Source organism: Manacus vitellinus, unplaced genomic scaffold (assembly GCF_001715985.3).
Source record: "Manacus vitellinus isolate BGI_N305 unplaced genomic scaffold, ASM171598v3 scaffold_5_pilon, whole genome shotgun sequence".
In the NCBI taxonomy this organism is placed as follows: domain Eukaryota; kingdom Metazoa; phylum Chordata; class Aves; order Passeriformes; family Pipridae; genus Manacus; species Manacus vitellinus.
Window position 1 is genome coordinate 16,131,607 of NW_021940682.1, and position 15,909 is coordinate 16,147,515.

The following is a 15,909-nucleotide window of genomic DNA, read 5'->3' on the forward strand; positions in this document are numbered from 1 at the left end:
ATCTTAAGTTCTGTTTTTCTACAAGAAGGTAAGGCCCTCTGTTATATAGGAAAAGACTTTTACTCTGCCTAAAATCCTCCTAATTCCACAATCTCATTTGTGAAATTGAAGATCAGAAGGCAGATAATCAGTTTTTAGACCTACTCAGCACTTTGGTGTCCTGTAGGAACCACTGGGCAGCAGGTCCAGCAGGTTTGCAGCAGTTACCTTGTCAGGGAACCACTTGGGGATACCAAAATTAAAGCCCCATCTCCAGCCTTTTGTATCCCAAAGGGTTTCAGTGTTCTACTTTTCGGGCCTGGCCAGCTCTAAGAGGATCCTGATATTGCAGCTGGTCCAAAGCCTTTTTCCTCTCATTGCAATTATTGTGGAACTATCAGCCACTCACACCACATATGTGCTCCCAGGGCAGTCTGCAAGGACAGGTCATTCACCTCTTGGTATAATCCTGTGTCTCAAGGAGCCCTATTCCTGATTGTGTACCTGGAAGAAATTCAGAGGCCGCAAGCTCAGAAGCCCTCTGGGAACTTGCAGGATAGAGAGAGAGAGAGGACAACCATTGACTGCATGACATCAGAAACAAATGCAAATCCCTCTTTATTTCAGGTCATGTCAGTTTTTCACAGAAGCCCTGTTGGCAACAGCAGTCCATTCAGTCAAATGCAATGGATTAAAAATTCAATTTTTTGGGGTACTCCTCAAAATGCCTCCAAATACATACATAAGTTATTTATAAATATGCAAAATTTACGATAGAAACAATGACTAGTATAGCAGTTACAGTGAAATTTCCAGTAGTAAAAAAAAGTAAACCCAAATTGTCACAGGGTCAGCTTCTTTGGAGGGAACTGATCTCAGAGCATTTCAATTCCATACTAAGATAAATGACCTCTCTACTAAGCCAAGGCTCTTGTCCCTTACCCTGAGCTTGCTGCAAGTAAATTCAGGCTTTCACATCTCAGCCCTTGAGCAAAGAGCAGCACAGTAAATCAGGTGGCACAAAAAGCCCTGGGTGGGAGGGGTCTGCTCCCACCCTAGGCACAGTCAGTACCTGTGTTGCCAGCCCATCTCAGAGGGGAAAGAAGCTGCTACAGAAAACCTGCCTCAGGAAAGGTTTGCCCTTCTCCCAAGGCCAGCTGCAACATTCTGTGTCATATCTACTCCAAAAAGTTGAAGCATTTCTGCTTCCCTTCAAACTGGGTGTGTTGAAGGAAAAATAATCCCTTTTTCCCATACTATACGCTCTGAAATAACTTGGCCCCAGTGGGCCAAGCAATCCCTGAAGCTGTCATCAGGTCTTAGCCCATTCTGTGACGTGGGAAGGTGCACGGTGCTTTGTCAGTGGAGGTACTGCACAGACAGGAGACATTCCAGCTGCTACAACTCAAGACAGGTAGGTGGGGGCTCTGGATTCTGAGTCAGACAGCAAGGCAGCAAAACCAAGCACAGCAGCAGAGACAGGGCTACAGAACAAGGATAACTGTCAGCATTTCATAGCTGTCCAGGAATACATGTGTATGTGCACTGTTGTCTATTAAATATTATTAGTTCCTCATAATTATCACTAGTCCCTCCCCCAGCTCAACACCTTGGTTGAAGGGCAAATCTGAGCCATTTCAGTGTCTGCTGCCCCTTGCCTTTGGCATGCAGAATGGGAACCTCCAGGTCAGTCATCGGCAGAGATGTTGCACCAGCTGCTCGAACTGCTCCCGGTGCTGGTAGATGTACAGCTGGGTGTCCCAGAGAGCGTTCACCAGCACTGTGTCATTCACCTCGTCCAGCATCACCTCCGTGTGCAGCTGAGGGCTGAGCCTGCAGACACCAAGACAGCATCACCAGCTGGGCACAGATGCGGAGGTGGTCAGGCACAAGCCTGCCAAGCAGGAGACTTTTGCCAAGGGACTCCTGCCACTGAGATGCTCACTGGCCCTGTATCTGTCAGACTTGCAGAGCCACAGTTCAGCAACCGCAGCACATGAGGGACAAATCTAAAACAGGCTGTGTGTGGTGGAATGGGGCAGGATGCACATCCTGAAGGACCATGCAAGACAGCAACCCGCAAGCCTCCACTAAGTGTCCCCAGACCAGGCGTGCTTGGAGCATCAGTTCATGCAGAGGCCAGGGCATCCTCTGTTGTGTCACTGAGGCATGAGGGTACGGGCAGGGGACAGGTTTGGGCAGGCATGCCTCTGGAGGGGATGCTGTTTGGGATGACGCATGCCACAGCCAGGTCTGAAGTGAGAGGGATAAAAATAGATCTGTGCAGACAGTGGAAAGGAAGCTCCTACCGGAAATACGGGACATCCGTCATCTCACACCAGGCCCTGGCACGATCCACAGCTGGGCCATCTGCGTCAGTGCACTGCAGGAGAAACAGGCCCACAGTTACAGCCTGACTGCTCTTCCCCTGCCTGCAAGACGCTTCCCTGGCACCAAGTTGAACTGCACAAGCTGCAGAGGGAAAAGGAAAACCAGGAGCAAGCTCATCCTGGATGGCCCTGCTTGCCACCAAGAGTGAGGCACCTTTTTATTTATTTATTTTTATTTTTAACGTAAGAACAGTGCTCCTGATCTTTGGGACACAAGGAATTGCATCCTACAGATCCTCCATACATCACAGCATTGAGTAGACTCCCTTAAAGAAACTTCCAGGAGGACATGAATGACAGCCTCCTTGGGATTTTATTCATTCTGTCCAAGCCCTGTAACAGCACGGCCTGTGATTACTACTATCGTGGCACAGGTCCCTGAGAGCCCTGAAATAAAAGACAGGGGAAGCAGAGGGACTCCAGGCACTTTCTGACTTTAGGAAGTTAAAAAGGAGATAAAGCAACAGAATTAAGATCACAGTCAGAACTTCCATTCTGATCCTTCTGGCTTTCATTCATTTGGAGTGTTTTCATGCACAACAGTTCATGATCTTTCTGAAACATGCAGGCTCTTATTCCTGTTACACACTCCTAACCACAGCTCTCAAAAACTGTTTTTTATTAGTGACTCTTCCACTTCTCTAGCGTTTACTGATTTCCCCAGTGGGGACAACAAGGCTTTTCTAAAGAAAAATGAATTGCTCTTTTCCAAGGAATGACTTTTTTTTTTTGGCCCGGGTTGCTCATATGGTAATCAATGCTGCAAATGTTCCTAAGGGTCACTGACCACCATCCTGTCCTCAGCCCCTTTCAGCTGCAAGAACCTGCCTTGGAACTCAAAACCCCAAAGAAGCAGACAGGTCTTCAGACCTGCTGTGCTCCCGCAATTCTTAAGTTACCCACTACATCCATGGTCAGAGCAGTTCCAAGGGAATAGAATTTACTTCCAAAAGGAAGAAGCTGAAGACTGGAAACTTTTTCTCCCTCCCTGCAAGCAACCCCAGGGGTCTTTCCCCATCCCCTCCTCCCAGTACTCACACAATCCACCACCATCTTGCCAAGTTCCCTGGCCCCAAAGACAGTCTTCGCCAGCTCCCAAGGGTTGGAGGGGCGGAAAACATCCACAGAGCTCACTGGGATCTGCGGAGGCTTCCCTGTCCCCAGGGAGACCACCAACCCCAATTTTCTTACTTCCTGCCTCCGACCCTGTGGACAAACAAAAGATTTGTTTACTAGAACCAACAACGAAGGCAGAGCATGTCTTTCACAGCAGTCCTGGGGAAGCTCTGAAAGCCAAGGCAAAAGGCTCAGTAGTCTTTTCTCTCCCCTTAAGTACAGCCTGGTGAGACAGGTGTGTAACCCACAGGAGTTCATCAGTCGCACTGTTCTGTCCCTTATCCCCCTGACTGCACCCAAACTCATGGGAACACCCTGGAGATGAGTCTCGGGACCAGATGACCATGAAACAGTACAACTCTTCAGTCATTCTGACAACACACCTTTTCAACTACAGGGAACAACAGCTGCCAGTAGTTATTCATGTTTTTTAAGAACTTGCCATACCACAGAAGGCATTCCCTCTTCGGCCTCACAGAGTACCCTACCTTTGTCTTCTCCATTTATTTTTGGGCAGAAAAAGGCCCTGCAGAGCTGCATCAAGGGCCACACACAACCATCAACTGAATCATCCTTGTTCAAAGTAGCAAGGAGAGGCTGATGAGGCTGTCTCCATGTCTCACACCCTTGTCAGAAGAGGTATCTCCCCTCCCAGCCACCATTCCCAAGACATATCCCCCTCCATACACTTCCTTTCAGGGTGCTGCACTGCTACCTAGTTTATCCACTAATATGCATCCATTGCCAAATCCATTTCCTCTTCAAGGGAGGCTCAGTGGGGCCAAAACACCCCAGTTACCAGATTTCCCTCACCTTTTTGATGAGCGTCTTATTGTACTCGTGGATCTCCGCCATGGCGTCGAGGGTCGGGTTGTTGGCCAGCAGCCCTCCGTCCAGGAAGCGGCCGATCGGCCGGAAATAAGTGGGAGCCGCACCGCTACAGCGGGCAGCGCGCCACACCAGCTGGTCTGGACAGGGAGGAAGCAAAAGGCCTCTTGCAGCAACTCTGCTGTGCACCAGGAGCACACTGCCTTCACCAGCACTAAGCAGGAGGGCTTGCAGTCCCCGAAAACCCTGCCCTGCAGTTTTGCTTCTTTCTCCCAACAGCAGGGCCTCTGCTTGGATGCACAGAATGATTTGGGGGGACTTTAAAAGATGTTCTCAAAATTTTCTACATATCCTGGGTCAAATTCACTCTCTATCTGCTTCATTGCTGCTATTTTGATAGTGAACCAGTTGTGTATGCTAGACAAAGCAGCAAGCTGGAGGGGGCTGCATGCTTCAGTTACACAGCTCTTCCATGTTTTTCTGTGAGAGCCCAGGGAAAGGTACTGACTGTATGCAGGACTGCTCTAGCAGACCCCTTCCTCATGAACCTTGCCAGCCAGTCCCTGTTCCTGGTACAAGAGAAGCCAGGGGAGGAAGAGAAAGGAGAAAAGCCAAGCACCATTAGGACCAAACTATAAGTCAAGACCAGCGATGAGCCATTGCTGGGACGCCCTGATTTTTAGAGTGATGGAAGAAGAACATTAAATATGTCCCTGTCAACCTTCTCTGCCAACCAAACGGACTTCTGTGCACCATAATTTACCTTCTGGCTGAGTGAGTGGTTTGAAAGATGCACTTGTCTTGTATTCAGTGGAGGTTTTTGTCTCTGGTACAGGGTAATTCCGGAAAAGGTGGAGCTCAGCTGGCTGTCGGTCACACAACGTCCCGGTCACCATAACCCTAGGGAAAAGGACATGAGAGAATAAGAGTAAAATGGAAAAAAAAGTATTTAGGCTTCAACAACCTGCACATCACACTCCTGCAGATCTGCTCTAAGGAGAGGCTGAGCATCTCTAGAGCACATGCAGGACAGCATCAACTAGCATAGTCCCAGGCAAGACTTACTTGGGTTTTCGGACATCTGTCATTTTGGTGTTTTCCCCAAATTCCTTCTTCAAGAACTCATCTAGGGGCTCTGACTCGTAGGGCCGAGACCCCCGGAACACCATGTCCTTCATGCGGAAGTACAGGCAGCGCATGTAGTCCATGGACTTCCCTGAGACAGGCAACAGTGTTGGCAGGAGCAGGAGCAAGAGGAAGGGTAGGCAGAACAAACAGCACATCAGAGCTAGGACTTTCCAGAACAAGCAGGAGATGGGAGGCATCACTCCCAATCCCACTCCCTTCCCAAGCTGCCTGTCATCTGCTTCATCCTCAGCAGCATGACTGGGAAGGATTACAGAGGAAGAACAAACTTGGAGCACAGTTTCCCACCACCAGAAAGTGTCAACCGCTTTGCTCTGAAGCCCCTGTGGAGAGCACAGGAAGAACGGAATATTGCACTCTGTCACCACTCACTTCCCAAAGCCCAGAAAGCTGCTCAAAGCCAGCTGATGTGAGAAGCAAGCGCAAAGCCAGGTCTAGGTTTTCCTTCATTAACGAACATCCCATTCCTCCTTTGGCAGGCAGGTACAAAAGATCTCAGTCAGGACTCAGAGAGGCAGCTCCCACCCCACACCCATTCCCCACAGAGGTGTGCTCAGGCCCACAGCAGTGAGAAGGGGCCCATTGTTTGCACTGTCCTTACCATGTACAATAGCCAAGGCCAAGATCCCTCCAGTGCTGGTCCCTGCGATCCAGTCAAAAATCTCTCGAATGGGACAGCCCGCAGCTTTTTCGATAGCCAGGAGGAGCTGGATGAGCACGAGGCCCCGGATGCCCCCTCCATCCAAGCACAGGAGGCGGTCCTGACTGGAGAGAGACGGACACAGATGACTAGCAACTGTGGGACAGATTACAAACCACAGAACGCTGCATATGAATGTGGCTTTGGGAGCAGGAAATTATGCCAGTTACTAGATTGCTGCAGAGTAATCAGTGAATTAAGAAATCCAGCAGTGGTCTCTCAGGTGCAAATAAGACACATCCAATAATCCTTGCCAGAGCTGGTGCAACACCCATTGCTCTTGCATAGCCATCTCTAACCTCTGCACCAGAGAGTACCAGCTGAAACCGCACCCAAGTCCCTTACTACACTCTAGTGAGTATTGTGTCATAAATAAAAAGCAGATAGCCCTAAATCCTGCCAGCAGCACTTCAGTGCCAACCCTTCCTCCACTCCATGCAAGATGAGGTCCTGAGGAGCTGGGCGAGCATCAGGGCAGCGTGTGGAGATGGGGTAATCACAAAGCTAAAGCAGCATTGGGTGCCCAGTGGCACAGGAAAGGGACAGAGCAGGGGTTTCACTTGCTGAGCTCAGGCTCCACTGCAGCTCCAGGGCTGCCCACAGGACAGGCAGTGGTCATTTATTGAAACAGAAATTTATCGCAAGGTGTTGGCAAAAACTGCAACAGCAATGGACATTAAATATCAGCTCTGAGGGAGCCACCCCCACGGGTGTGGGAGGGGAGAATTCACACACAGATTTCACTTTCAAGTTGCATGGGAACCTGGACAGAAGCTGCTCCTCACTTACTTTCTTCTGTCTTCACTGGGCATGTCCACAACATCTGGTGCCTTCAACAACTGTCCGAGAGTTGCGGAAACATACAGAACATCCTGGTACCCTACAGGGCCATGAACATGCAAAAGGAAAGAAATATTAGGGACCATCAGTGTGGTGAATGATTTCCACCATAATCACAGAGAGAATATCCAACTCCCTTCCCCATTGAATAAAGCTGCCTGTAGGAGACACGAGCCATCTTACCCACAGCCAACAGGTACCCCCCAGATTAAACTCCACACCAAAGAAGTGCAACACCATCCTTTAGAGTGTGCAGCTGGAGATGCACTGGTGGAGACAAATGATTTGTAGAAGCAGAAGATGAGCACAGTGGGTGAGAGAGAAGGCAGAGCCTAGCAGTGTGCCCACTAAGCAGTTTACTGCAAGCTGCTAAGATAAAACCTAAATCTACTCCTCGAGGTAACCTAGGCAGGAGAGCTGTGGAGACAGAGTGGCTTGTCATTACCCCTCAGCTGATGTTCACCCAGGCTGCCCTGGGTGCAGGGCACCGATCCAGGCTAGGTGAGAAGCCAGCCTACAAAACCAAAAGAAGAACAGGGGGAGAGAAGTTACATACTCCTGCCAGCACCCAAGCTGGAAGGTGGTTGTGTCTAGAGCACATGGAAACAATGAATGTGGTGAGGAGTTTCTTCAAGGGCCAGAGTCCAAGACAAAAAAGGGTCTTGCTCTGTCACTGCATCAGAGCTGAAACTGGGCAGGGGTTGCCTTCGCCACGCCATGGTGAGAAGAAAGTCCTGGTGTCAGCAACCAGTGAGATTTGTGGTGACAGACACACTCCAGGGTTGTCCTCCAGCCTCATAGGAAAGCCTTTGCAAAGGAAACCTCCAGCCCGAGATGGGAAGAGGTCCACAAGAAGCTGCTAGCTGCCTCCATGCTCCTCTCATGAGGGTGAGAGCCTCCCTCCAAGTCAACTCACCCACTACTCTGTAACCCCTCCCGCTGCCTCTGCCTGAGCTCAATGGAGATGGAAAGCCCAGCACTTAGAATAGACCCATGTGTTTATTCACAGAGTCTGGGCACTATGAAGCACAAGCTACAACACAGTTGCATGTCCTAAAGTAGGCTTTTCCTCTACATAACAAACCTGTGACCCGGGTTACTTATCCTCAGACTTCACCCCTTCCCTCTCCCAGCTGCTGGCCTCCAGGATCTGAAAAAGTCACACTTCTAAATCCCCTTGTGCCCAGCACAACACTGGGTGGTCCTCAAGGCAGACCACTAAGTACATGACCCAGTGGATAAAGTACATGCCAGCAACTAAGTGCTACACCTCTTCCAGAGGGGTGAAGGAATCAGTTTTCCTGCTCCTTTTTACAGAGCTGCATCTGTCAGTTCTATAAAACAAAAGTCTGGAGTATGAGAGTTTAGAGTACACACAGGAAAAGCAGAGAAAAGAGATAGGATCCTGCAACAGCTGAACGAGGACAGAGCCACGACAGAGTCACCAGATACTGAGGGCTAAGACAGTTCCCAGAGCATGGCCCATCTGAAGAAGAGATCCAAGACAGCACTGTGAAGCATGAAGGAAGGAGAACAAGAGAGGGCCAGGGAAGGCTTTACCTAAGCTGTTGAAGCTGCTCCGTGAGGAAGGTTGGCCTTCCAGGAAGGAGGCGGCAGATGGTGCCAGGCTTGGGGAGTCAGGGTTGGGTGGTGGGTGGCAGCGTTCGGTCCCTACAGTTTGCAGCAGGTCTAAGAGCACTTTCCGGTTCGCACCTTAGGTGACGGAAGGGGGAGTCACAGATCAGAAAGAGAATCAGTGCACGCACACACCGGGGGATAACGTGCTCTGCCAAACTCATAGCAGGCCTGAGCCTCACAAAACCTCTGGGATGACCCGAGGAAGGGGAAAGCACATCCCGGGTATCTCTCCCAAACACCAGGCAGCAGGACTTGTGCACAGCGGGAGTACCCGGCGCTGTGCTGCTTCAAAGGAGGTGTGTGCCACACACTTCTTGCCACTGAAGAACCACCCGTGTCTGCTCCCACCTGAGCAGTTCAGCAGCACTGCGTCATCCTGTTGTGAGCCTGCAGTGCCTGACGTGGTGCTGTGAAAGAGGGGGAGTGCAAGTGCATGCCAGCTTTTCCTCTTGCATCTCTGTCTCACAGAAGAGAAACCGATCAAGGGCTAGTAATACAAAGCCTACACCGCTAGCAAAGGAAGCGCCTACCCTGTGAGCGACTACAAAAGCATACTGGAAAAGCATACTGGAGAGGCATCACCCATGCGTGGCAGGCTTTCACCGCTTCCCAAGCCACCGTTTCAGCCACCAAGGGGAGACAGGGTGCCAGATTCACCCTGTAAGGCTGCTGACATGCTCCCTCACCTTTGCTGCTCCTGGCTGCCAACAGTCCTGGTGTCTCCCCAAAATCATTGGGGATCTCGATATCTCCTCCAAACACGACGATCGCTTTGATCATATCCAGGTGGTCATGCTAAGGGACAAGAGAAAGCTCAAGAGCCACTACGTGATTTTTCATTCCTTCCCTCCTCCTTTTATTAGCCAGATCCGCCCACAGGGGATCACCACATGGAAGGCAAGAGCCAGAATTTCAAAGGAGTCTGTCTCTGTTTCAGCCCTTCAAGAAAACCCTCTCTCTCCTTCCCAGCATCCTCTGCAGAAAGCTCACCTTCATGGCCAGGTGCAGGGGTGTGTTGCCATTCTGACCGCGGGCGTTGGTGTGGGCGCCGTGTGTCAGCAGGACCATGGCGCAGTCGAAGCGTCCCCTCTGCACCGCGATGTGCAGAGCCATGTCAGCCGTCCGGCTGGTCACGTTCACCTGGGAGCCGTACTCCAGCAGCAGCCGTGTCATCTGTGCCCAACGTGCAGGTGCCAGGTCAGGAAGAGACAAAGCAATCGTAAGGACAAACACCTGGGTGCTCAAACCATCCAGATCTCATGCAAGCAAAGCAGGGGAAGAGGAGGGAGCCTTAGCCTGGGTATAGTTGGCTGGCAGATGCCAGCTGAATTTTCCAAGCACTGGAGATGGGGTTTCTGGGTCTTTTACCACAGAACTAGCTGGTGGTTTTGCAATCTGGCTGGAGCTTCTGGATGCTTTGGGATTTATATGCAACTGTAATGACTGGCTGAGAAAAAAACAGTTCTTACTCAGGCCAGGATCCTTTCAGAATGGAAGGAAAAAGTTTTCTCCCTGAACTTCTCTTTATAAGCCAGGCAAATTTAGGTCTGTTCTGAAACTCCACAAGACATTTCTGAGCAGGATGTGATACTGGAGGAGGGAGAAGAGTCCTGTAATAGGAAAGCCCTCTGCTTGCAACAAGCACCATTTAGGTGGCTCCAGCATGGCATATCACTGACCTGCTCATCTCTGGTAGAACATGACCGTCATGCACATGTCACCCCCCCTCCCCACCTCACACTTCCCCTGCAGTCTTTAAGGCACTGATTTGTTTGCTTCCAGGAAACTGTCAGGTAACAAGAAAAGAGCTCCCTCCCATGGCAATTGTGCTTCAGGGACAGTGCTGCAATTTCCTCAACAAAAGGGAAAAGGGACAAGCTGGCAGTTTCACAGTCACAGATGAAGTACTAGGGATGACTCCACCAGTTTATTTCACTGCAAGGCTCCACTGCTCTGTCCCCCGTGGCAAACAGCACTGATTGGCACAGGGCAAAGGGAATCAAACACTGGGCTGGCTGGGCTCTGACACTTCCAGCGCTCTGCACATGCAGTTGGAAAGGGACAGGTTAGCAGCAAGAGGAATTAACTGCATGCTGGGTGGCAGCACAGGTTCTCACCATGGATTGGCTCCATTTACCTCTGCCTTCTTCGCCCAGTGCAGTGGAGTAGCTTCATAGCGTGGGTCCTTGGAGGAAACCTGGCTGGCATCTACCTCGAGGATGGCCTGGGCACACCTGTCAGACAATGACATGACGGGATGGGTGGCTGCTGTCTTCACTCAAGACCCCTGCCCACATCAGTACCTGCCTTCCACCCAGAGGAAAACCAGGAAACCCTTCAGCAGCAGCAGGGTCTCTGCAACACCTGCAAGCTCCTCAGCTGCACTTTTATTTTGCTCTTTACAGAAAGGGTGGGTGCAACAGGAAGCATACAAGCAGTACAGCGTTCAGAGCAGGAGAATCTCTTCCCAATTTCAAGCTGTGGAGCAACACCTGGGTGCTTCTCTGATACAGGAATATGGCATTTCTGGAAACTCTCAAGACCTGAGAGGAAATTCTTCTCTCCTCTGTTTCCATGGAAACATGGGGATAAAACTGAAATAGTTAAACACTTGCTGAAATTAAGAGTCTGTGTACTTCTCTATGAGTGAAAAATCACACCTGTTGTGAACAGACCAGTATCTGATGCCTAGAAAGTGGGGTAGGTAGACTTAGAAAATATAAGCATATGCTCTCCTCTCTAAAACACCACCAAACAAACCCTGCACAAGAGATCAAGTCTCAGTGCAAACTCGGTGACCTAAGCACATTTTGGGCTTGTGAATGTGTCTCTAATGTTGGAAATTGCTTTTTAAAATGCTGAAAAATCACCTAGCTGCAGCTAGTGTTGGCTTGAGAGCCCTATTTTCAGAGCTCAGATACCCTATAAGCATTAAGTATTGTAAAGTATACACAAAGCGAATCAAATTTCTCCAGGGAAAACCAAACAGAGAGTAAACATTGTGCCTCTTTTGATTCAGTTCCAGAGTTTGTTATTAAGAGTCAAGAGTACTTCTGGCCTATAGGAGACGGGAAAAAATAGGCTCTGCAATGAGAGCTTATTAGGATCAGAGCACTCAGAGGCAGAGGTGCATCAATTAGCAATGCTATTTAAGCATCAGTGAATCATTTTCTCACAACTCATTTTGAGAAAAAGTATTTCACAAAAGGTTTTTTGAAGTCTGTCTTTCTCCTGATGTCTAATACTGAATAATATATTAATTCAGGGAAAAGCCTTTCTTTTCTGAAGGCATTTCTTTCTTTCCCACACTAGCATTTCCCTGTTCATTTGCCAATTCAGTGATGCAGCAGAAGACTGCACAAGACATCTTCCTACTGAGCACAGCCCTGAAAGGGGTCCGGTGTTGGACAGTGCTGAGCCAGCAGACAGGTTCCCAGACTGGAGGGAGAGCTGTGTTCTGGCAGCCCAGGCAGTTACGTACCCCTTGTGGGAGAACTTGAGTGCTGTGTGGATGGGGTATCCCAGTATGCCCACAACGCTGCAGCTGGCGCGGCATTTCAGCAGGGAGCGCACCATGTCCTCTTTGCCCAGCTGGCACGCGAGGTGCAGAGCGGTCAGCCCCTCATGGTTCAGGTGGTCCAAGCCAGTAGTTGGGGTTCTGCCCAGGAGCTGGAAAGAGGAGAGAGTAGATAAACAGACAGAGAGACATGGAAGAGCACTGTCTCTCTTCCTGAGCTGCGAGGACAGACTCTGGAGCACTGGTCTCCTCATGATGCGACAGAGTGTTCTCTCCACACTTGCTTGCAACACAGTAGATATGGATGCACTCCTTGTTTTGTCTCCCCAGAGGGGAGCTCTCCGTGCCCTCTTCCTCTGGCCCAGGTGCTTCTGAGACATCCCTCGGCCAAAAAGGGCTCACACCACCTTGACTGACACAGTCCAGCAGACTCCTACCATCTCACCATGAGCCAAGCACGGGCCAACCAATTGACAGCACAAACTGAAAACAGCAGCATTCCCTCCTGCTGCAGCCCCATCAGCTGGCAGGAGCTCAATCTCCCCTCCAAACCCACTGCTGCTTTCAGACAAAAACAGGATTCTGTTTAAAACATGCATGTGGGAGTATGTTTGAAGGAATTTTCCTATTTTCCCTGTAAATTTTAGATCTGTTGCCTGCTGGCTGGTTTGTTACTTGAAAACATCCCACTGCTGTACTGGGGAAACCCTGCAAGCCCTGGTACACACAAGAGAGAGAAGTGGGATTTTAGTTTCTTTTCTCTGGTTTAGCAAGAAATCAATTGAGAAAAGAAACAGACAAGAGACTGATCAGACCTGGAAGTATTTCTGTAACAATGAGCCAAGTTGATGCCTTCAGAGAAATAAAGAGGACACCTTTTTAACACAAAGTTCCTAACTGCCCTGCTCCACACCGTGGCAAGCCCTCATCCTCATTCCTCCACCATCATGCATTAGAAAACCCCAGCACAATCTGGAGGGCAGAGGGAGGGCTGTCACAACAGGTATTGGGCAAACGTCAAAGTTGCAGCCATAGCAGAGAGTCAGTCTTGGGCTCCCACTGAGTCTTGGGAAGCTGACGGATCTCAGGAACCACATGTAAAGCCACCCACACCCTTACAAACCCCATCACTCTGCCCAGCACTTCTCAGCAATTGAGAACACGTCTGGCTTCAGAGTGTCTCTGCCTCAAGGCTGATCGCCATCCCCTGTGCAAAGCCACTCAATTCAAACAACAAGTCCTGCAGCTCAGGACAGCCCAGGGCAGCTCCAAACTGTCCTTCAGTCTGTGGGCAATGCATGATCCCCCAGGGCAATGTGAACACACATTTCCCTACGGGAGCACTCTGCCCGAAACAAAATACCCTGCAGGGAGGAGAGAGGGAAGGGACAGCCACAGGCCTGAGGAAAGGCAGGATGAAGGTCTAATGTAAATAGCAGTAAAGGACACTTTCTGAGGAAACTTGCTTAATATCCTTGTTCCAGTGCAGGGTGGAATTGGGAGCCCCTTTATGGGAAACAGGACCAGTAAAGAGAGGAAATAAGAGGCTGATATCAGACTCAAGCATTAACTAGACAGGGGGAACTGACTTTCTCCTCCCCCCGTCTGCAGCTGTTTTCCTGTCTCTCTCCTCACAGCACAGAGATGACCCGTTCTGGTCCCACTTTTCCCCAGACTAGAAATCGCCCCCACCTCAATGATCTGGGGGTTGCTCCCTCGCACAGCGTAGTGGAAAACAGTCTCCCCGTTCCTGTCGGTAATGTCCACCCGCGCGTGGCACTCCAGCAGCTCCAGCAGACACTCCATGTCTCCCTTGCGGCACGCCAGGTGCAGCGGGGTGCAGCCATCCTCGCTGTCCATGCTGTTCACACAGCTGCAAGAGACAAGTCGGTGTGAGGACGAGGAGTGGCTGCGAGGAGGAGGACGTGCAGCCGCTCCAGGAGCTGATACAGAGGTACCTGCCCTATCTGCCCCATCTGGTGTGAACCATGAGGATCACAAAAGCCCAGCCTCTTGCCAGGGAAGAACCACAGGGAAGGGCTATCAGGCAGTCCTGCCCTGGAGTCTATCCCTGACCTGGTGCTTCTTCCTCCGTATGGGATCGGTTCCCCCTGCACAAAGGCAGGCAGGAGACAGCTTAGAGTCAGCAACCTAGTGGTGCCCTCCAGTCCCCTAACTCCTCACTAGTCCCCCCTATCATCAGTGAACTCTCTATGGAAACAGAGCAAGGGCTTGTAGCCAAAAACTTGCCAGACAGTCCTCCTGTGATTTACAAATTCAGCCACAAGCCCCTCCAAAGAGCAACTCCACAAGCGCTGTGATAATCTGACCAGCATCTCTAGCAGGACACTTCAACCTTTTCCCTCAAACACCAGAGCTCTGGGCTCTGCAGCAGGGGCCTGAAACCCACCAAGCAGCCCTACAGTGGCCACCAGGGCCCTCTGCCACCACTGCTGCCATCAAGGCACGGTGTAGCAAGGCCAGCACTTCCAAACTCATCTCTGCAGGAACCACAGGCTTTAAGCTACCCCAAGAAGCAGCCCCTGCTGCTTTGGCACATCAGGAAGAGATACTCTAACATGGCCTGGCCCAGCCTGCCCCCCCAGCACTGGAGACCCCCTGCTCCTTGCCTCAGGATATGGTTGTGCCGGAAGCTCTCCCGGCGGCCGAACTCCACAGCGACATGTGCCGCGGACCAGCTGGGGTGGCTGCGGAGGAGGTCGCAGAGCTGCTGGAGCTCCTCCAGGGACAAGGGCTGGCACGAGCTCTCGTAGAAAGGGCGCAGCTGCCGGGCATATTGCTCAAAGAGCACCAGGGCGTCTGCTTCGTTGTCCAGCTGGAAGAGCCTGGAGGAAAGGCAAACACAGGGTCGGTCCTGCTCAAAGGAACAACCCTGACCCCATGTTTCTGAGAGGAACAGTTCTTCTCGAAACAGCAGTGCTGGGAACTTTCCTGTTTTTCCTCAACTGGCACCATGCTTGTTCCAAGAGAAGCACGGAAAATGTTTCACTAGCTGAGAGCATGTCCCATTCCTGAGGAATGTTAGGTTTTGGTCCGAAGTACCCTATGTTCCAGATGCTGAACCCGTAACAGGTGTGAGTGGAAGCACATGTACCTATGGATGCCCTGAACTATTTCAGAGCTGCCTGTTGTCACAGTGCTTGGACCCTGTCCTGTTTCGTTGGCCACCCACCTCCCCAAGGGCCTCCCAGCCCGCACAGCCACCTGCTGCTCAAACACATCACCCCGCAGCTGTGAACCAGTCCCAGGATCAGCCATACCGGGCCTCTGGTTTCCCTCTGCAGAAGGGATGGCTAAAGGTCTGCCACTCACCGGAAAGCGACCTGCGGGCTCTGTGGATTCACCAGGAGACAGTCCCAGGAGCGAGCGATGCTGTTCTTGTACAGGGCCACCCTGCCCTCCTCCCGCAGGCAGGTGTGACCGGCATACTCCGCGGCCGGCACCTCCTTCACCCGGTACGGGTTACTGAATATCTGCGTGACGCTGTTGATGGTGTTCACCAGCCGCCCCAGGAACTGCATCTTCCTGGAGCCTCAGGCGGCTCCGGCCGGCCGCTACCCTTACACGGGCTGTGTGACTCAGCGCCTGAGTAGGAGAACCAGAATTGCCAGGGTAACACGGGGCCGGGAACAGGGATGGGAACGGGGATGGACACTGGGACGGGGCCGGGCAAAGGACGACGGGCCCCCAGCGCCCCCCGCGCGCAATCCCCGGCGCGCACCGCCCCCCGGGAC

The 15,909-nt window shown here is 51.2% G+C and overlaps 1 protein-coding gene across 2 annotated transcripts; it reads right to left on the minus strand.

Annotated features, from left to right (window-relative positions):
• Window positions 1-573: 573 nt before the first annotated feature.
• PLA2G6 (phospholipase A2 group VI) lies at window positions 574-15,866 on the minus strand. Of its 2 annotated transcripts, XM_029963593.1 has the most exons (17): window positions 15,488-15,866; window positions 14,785-15,000; window positions 13,847-14,027; window positions 12,119-12,306; window positions 10,775-10,871; window positions 9,628-9,810; window positions 9,324-9,432; window positions 8,560-8,712; window positions 6,949-7,039; window positions 6,061-6,224; window positions 5,379-5,529; window positions 5,077-5,213; window positions 4,299-4,453; window positions 3,408-3,575; window positions 2,289-2,362; window positions 1,638-1,812; window positions 574-1,463 (listed from the first exon to the last, which is right to left on the minus strand). In XM_029963593.1, the coding sequence occupies exons 1-16, from the start codon at window positions 15,694-15,696 to the stop codon at window positions 1,671-1,673; spliced, it is 2,418 nt and encodes an 805-aa protein (XP_029819453.1). In that variant the 5' UTR covers window positions 15,697-15,866; the 3' UTR covers window positions 574-1,463; window positions 1,638-1,670. The 2 variants fall into 2 exon arrangements, with proteins under 2 accessions (XP_029819453.1, XP_029819454.1); XM_029963594.1 differs by lacking the exon at window positions 8,560-8,712.
• Window positions 15,867-15,909: the final 43 nt, after the last annotated feature.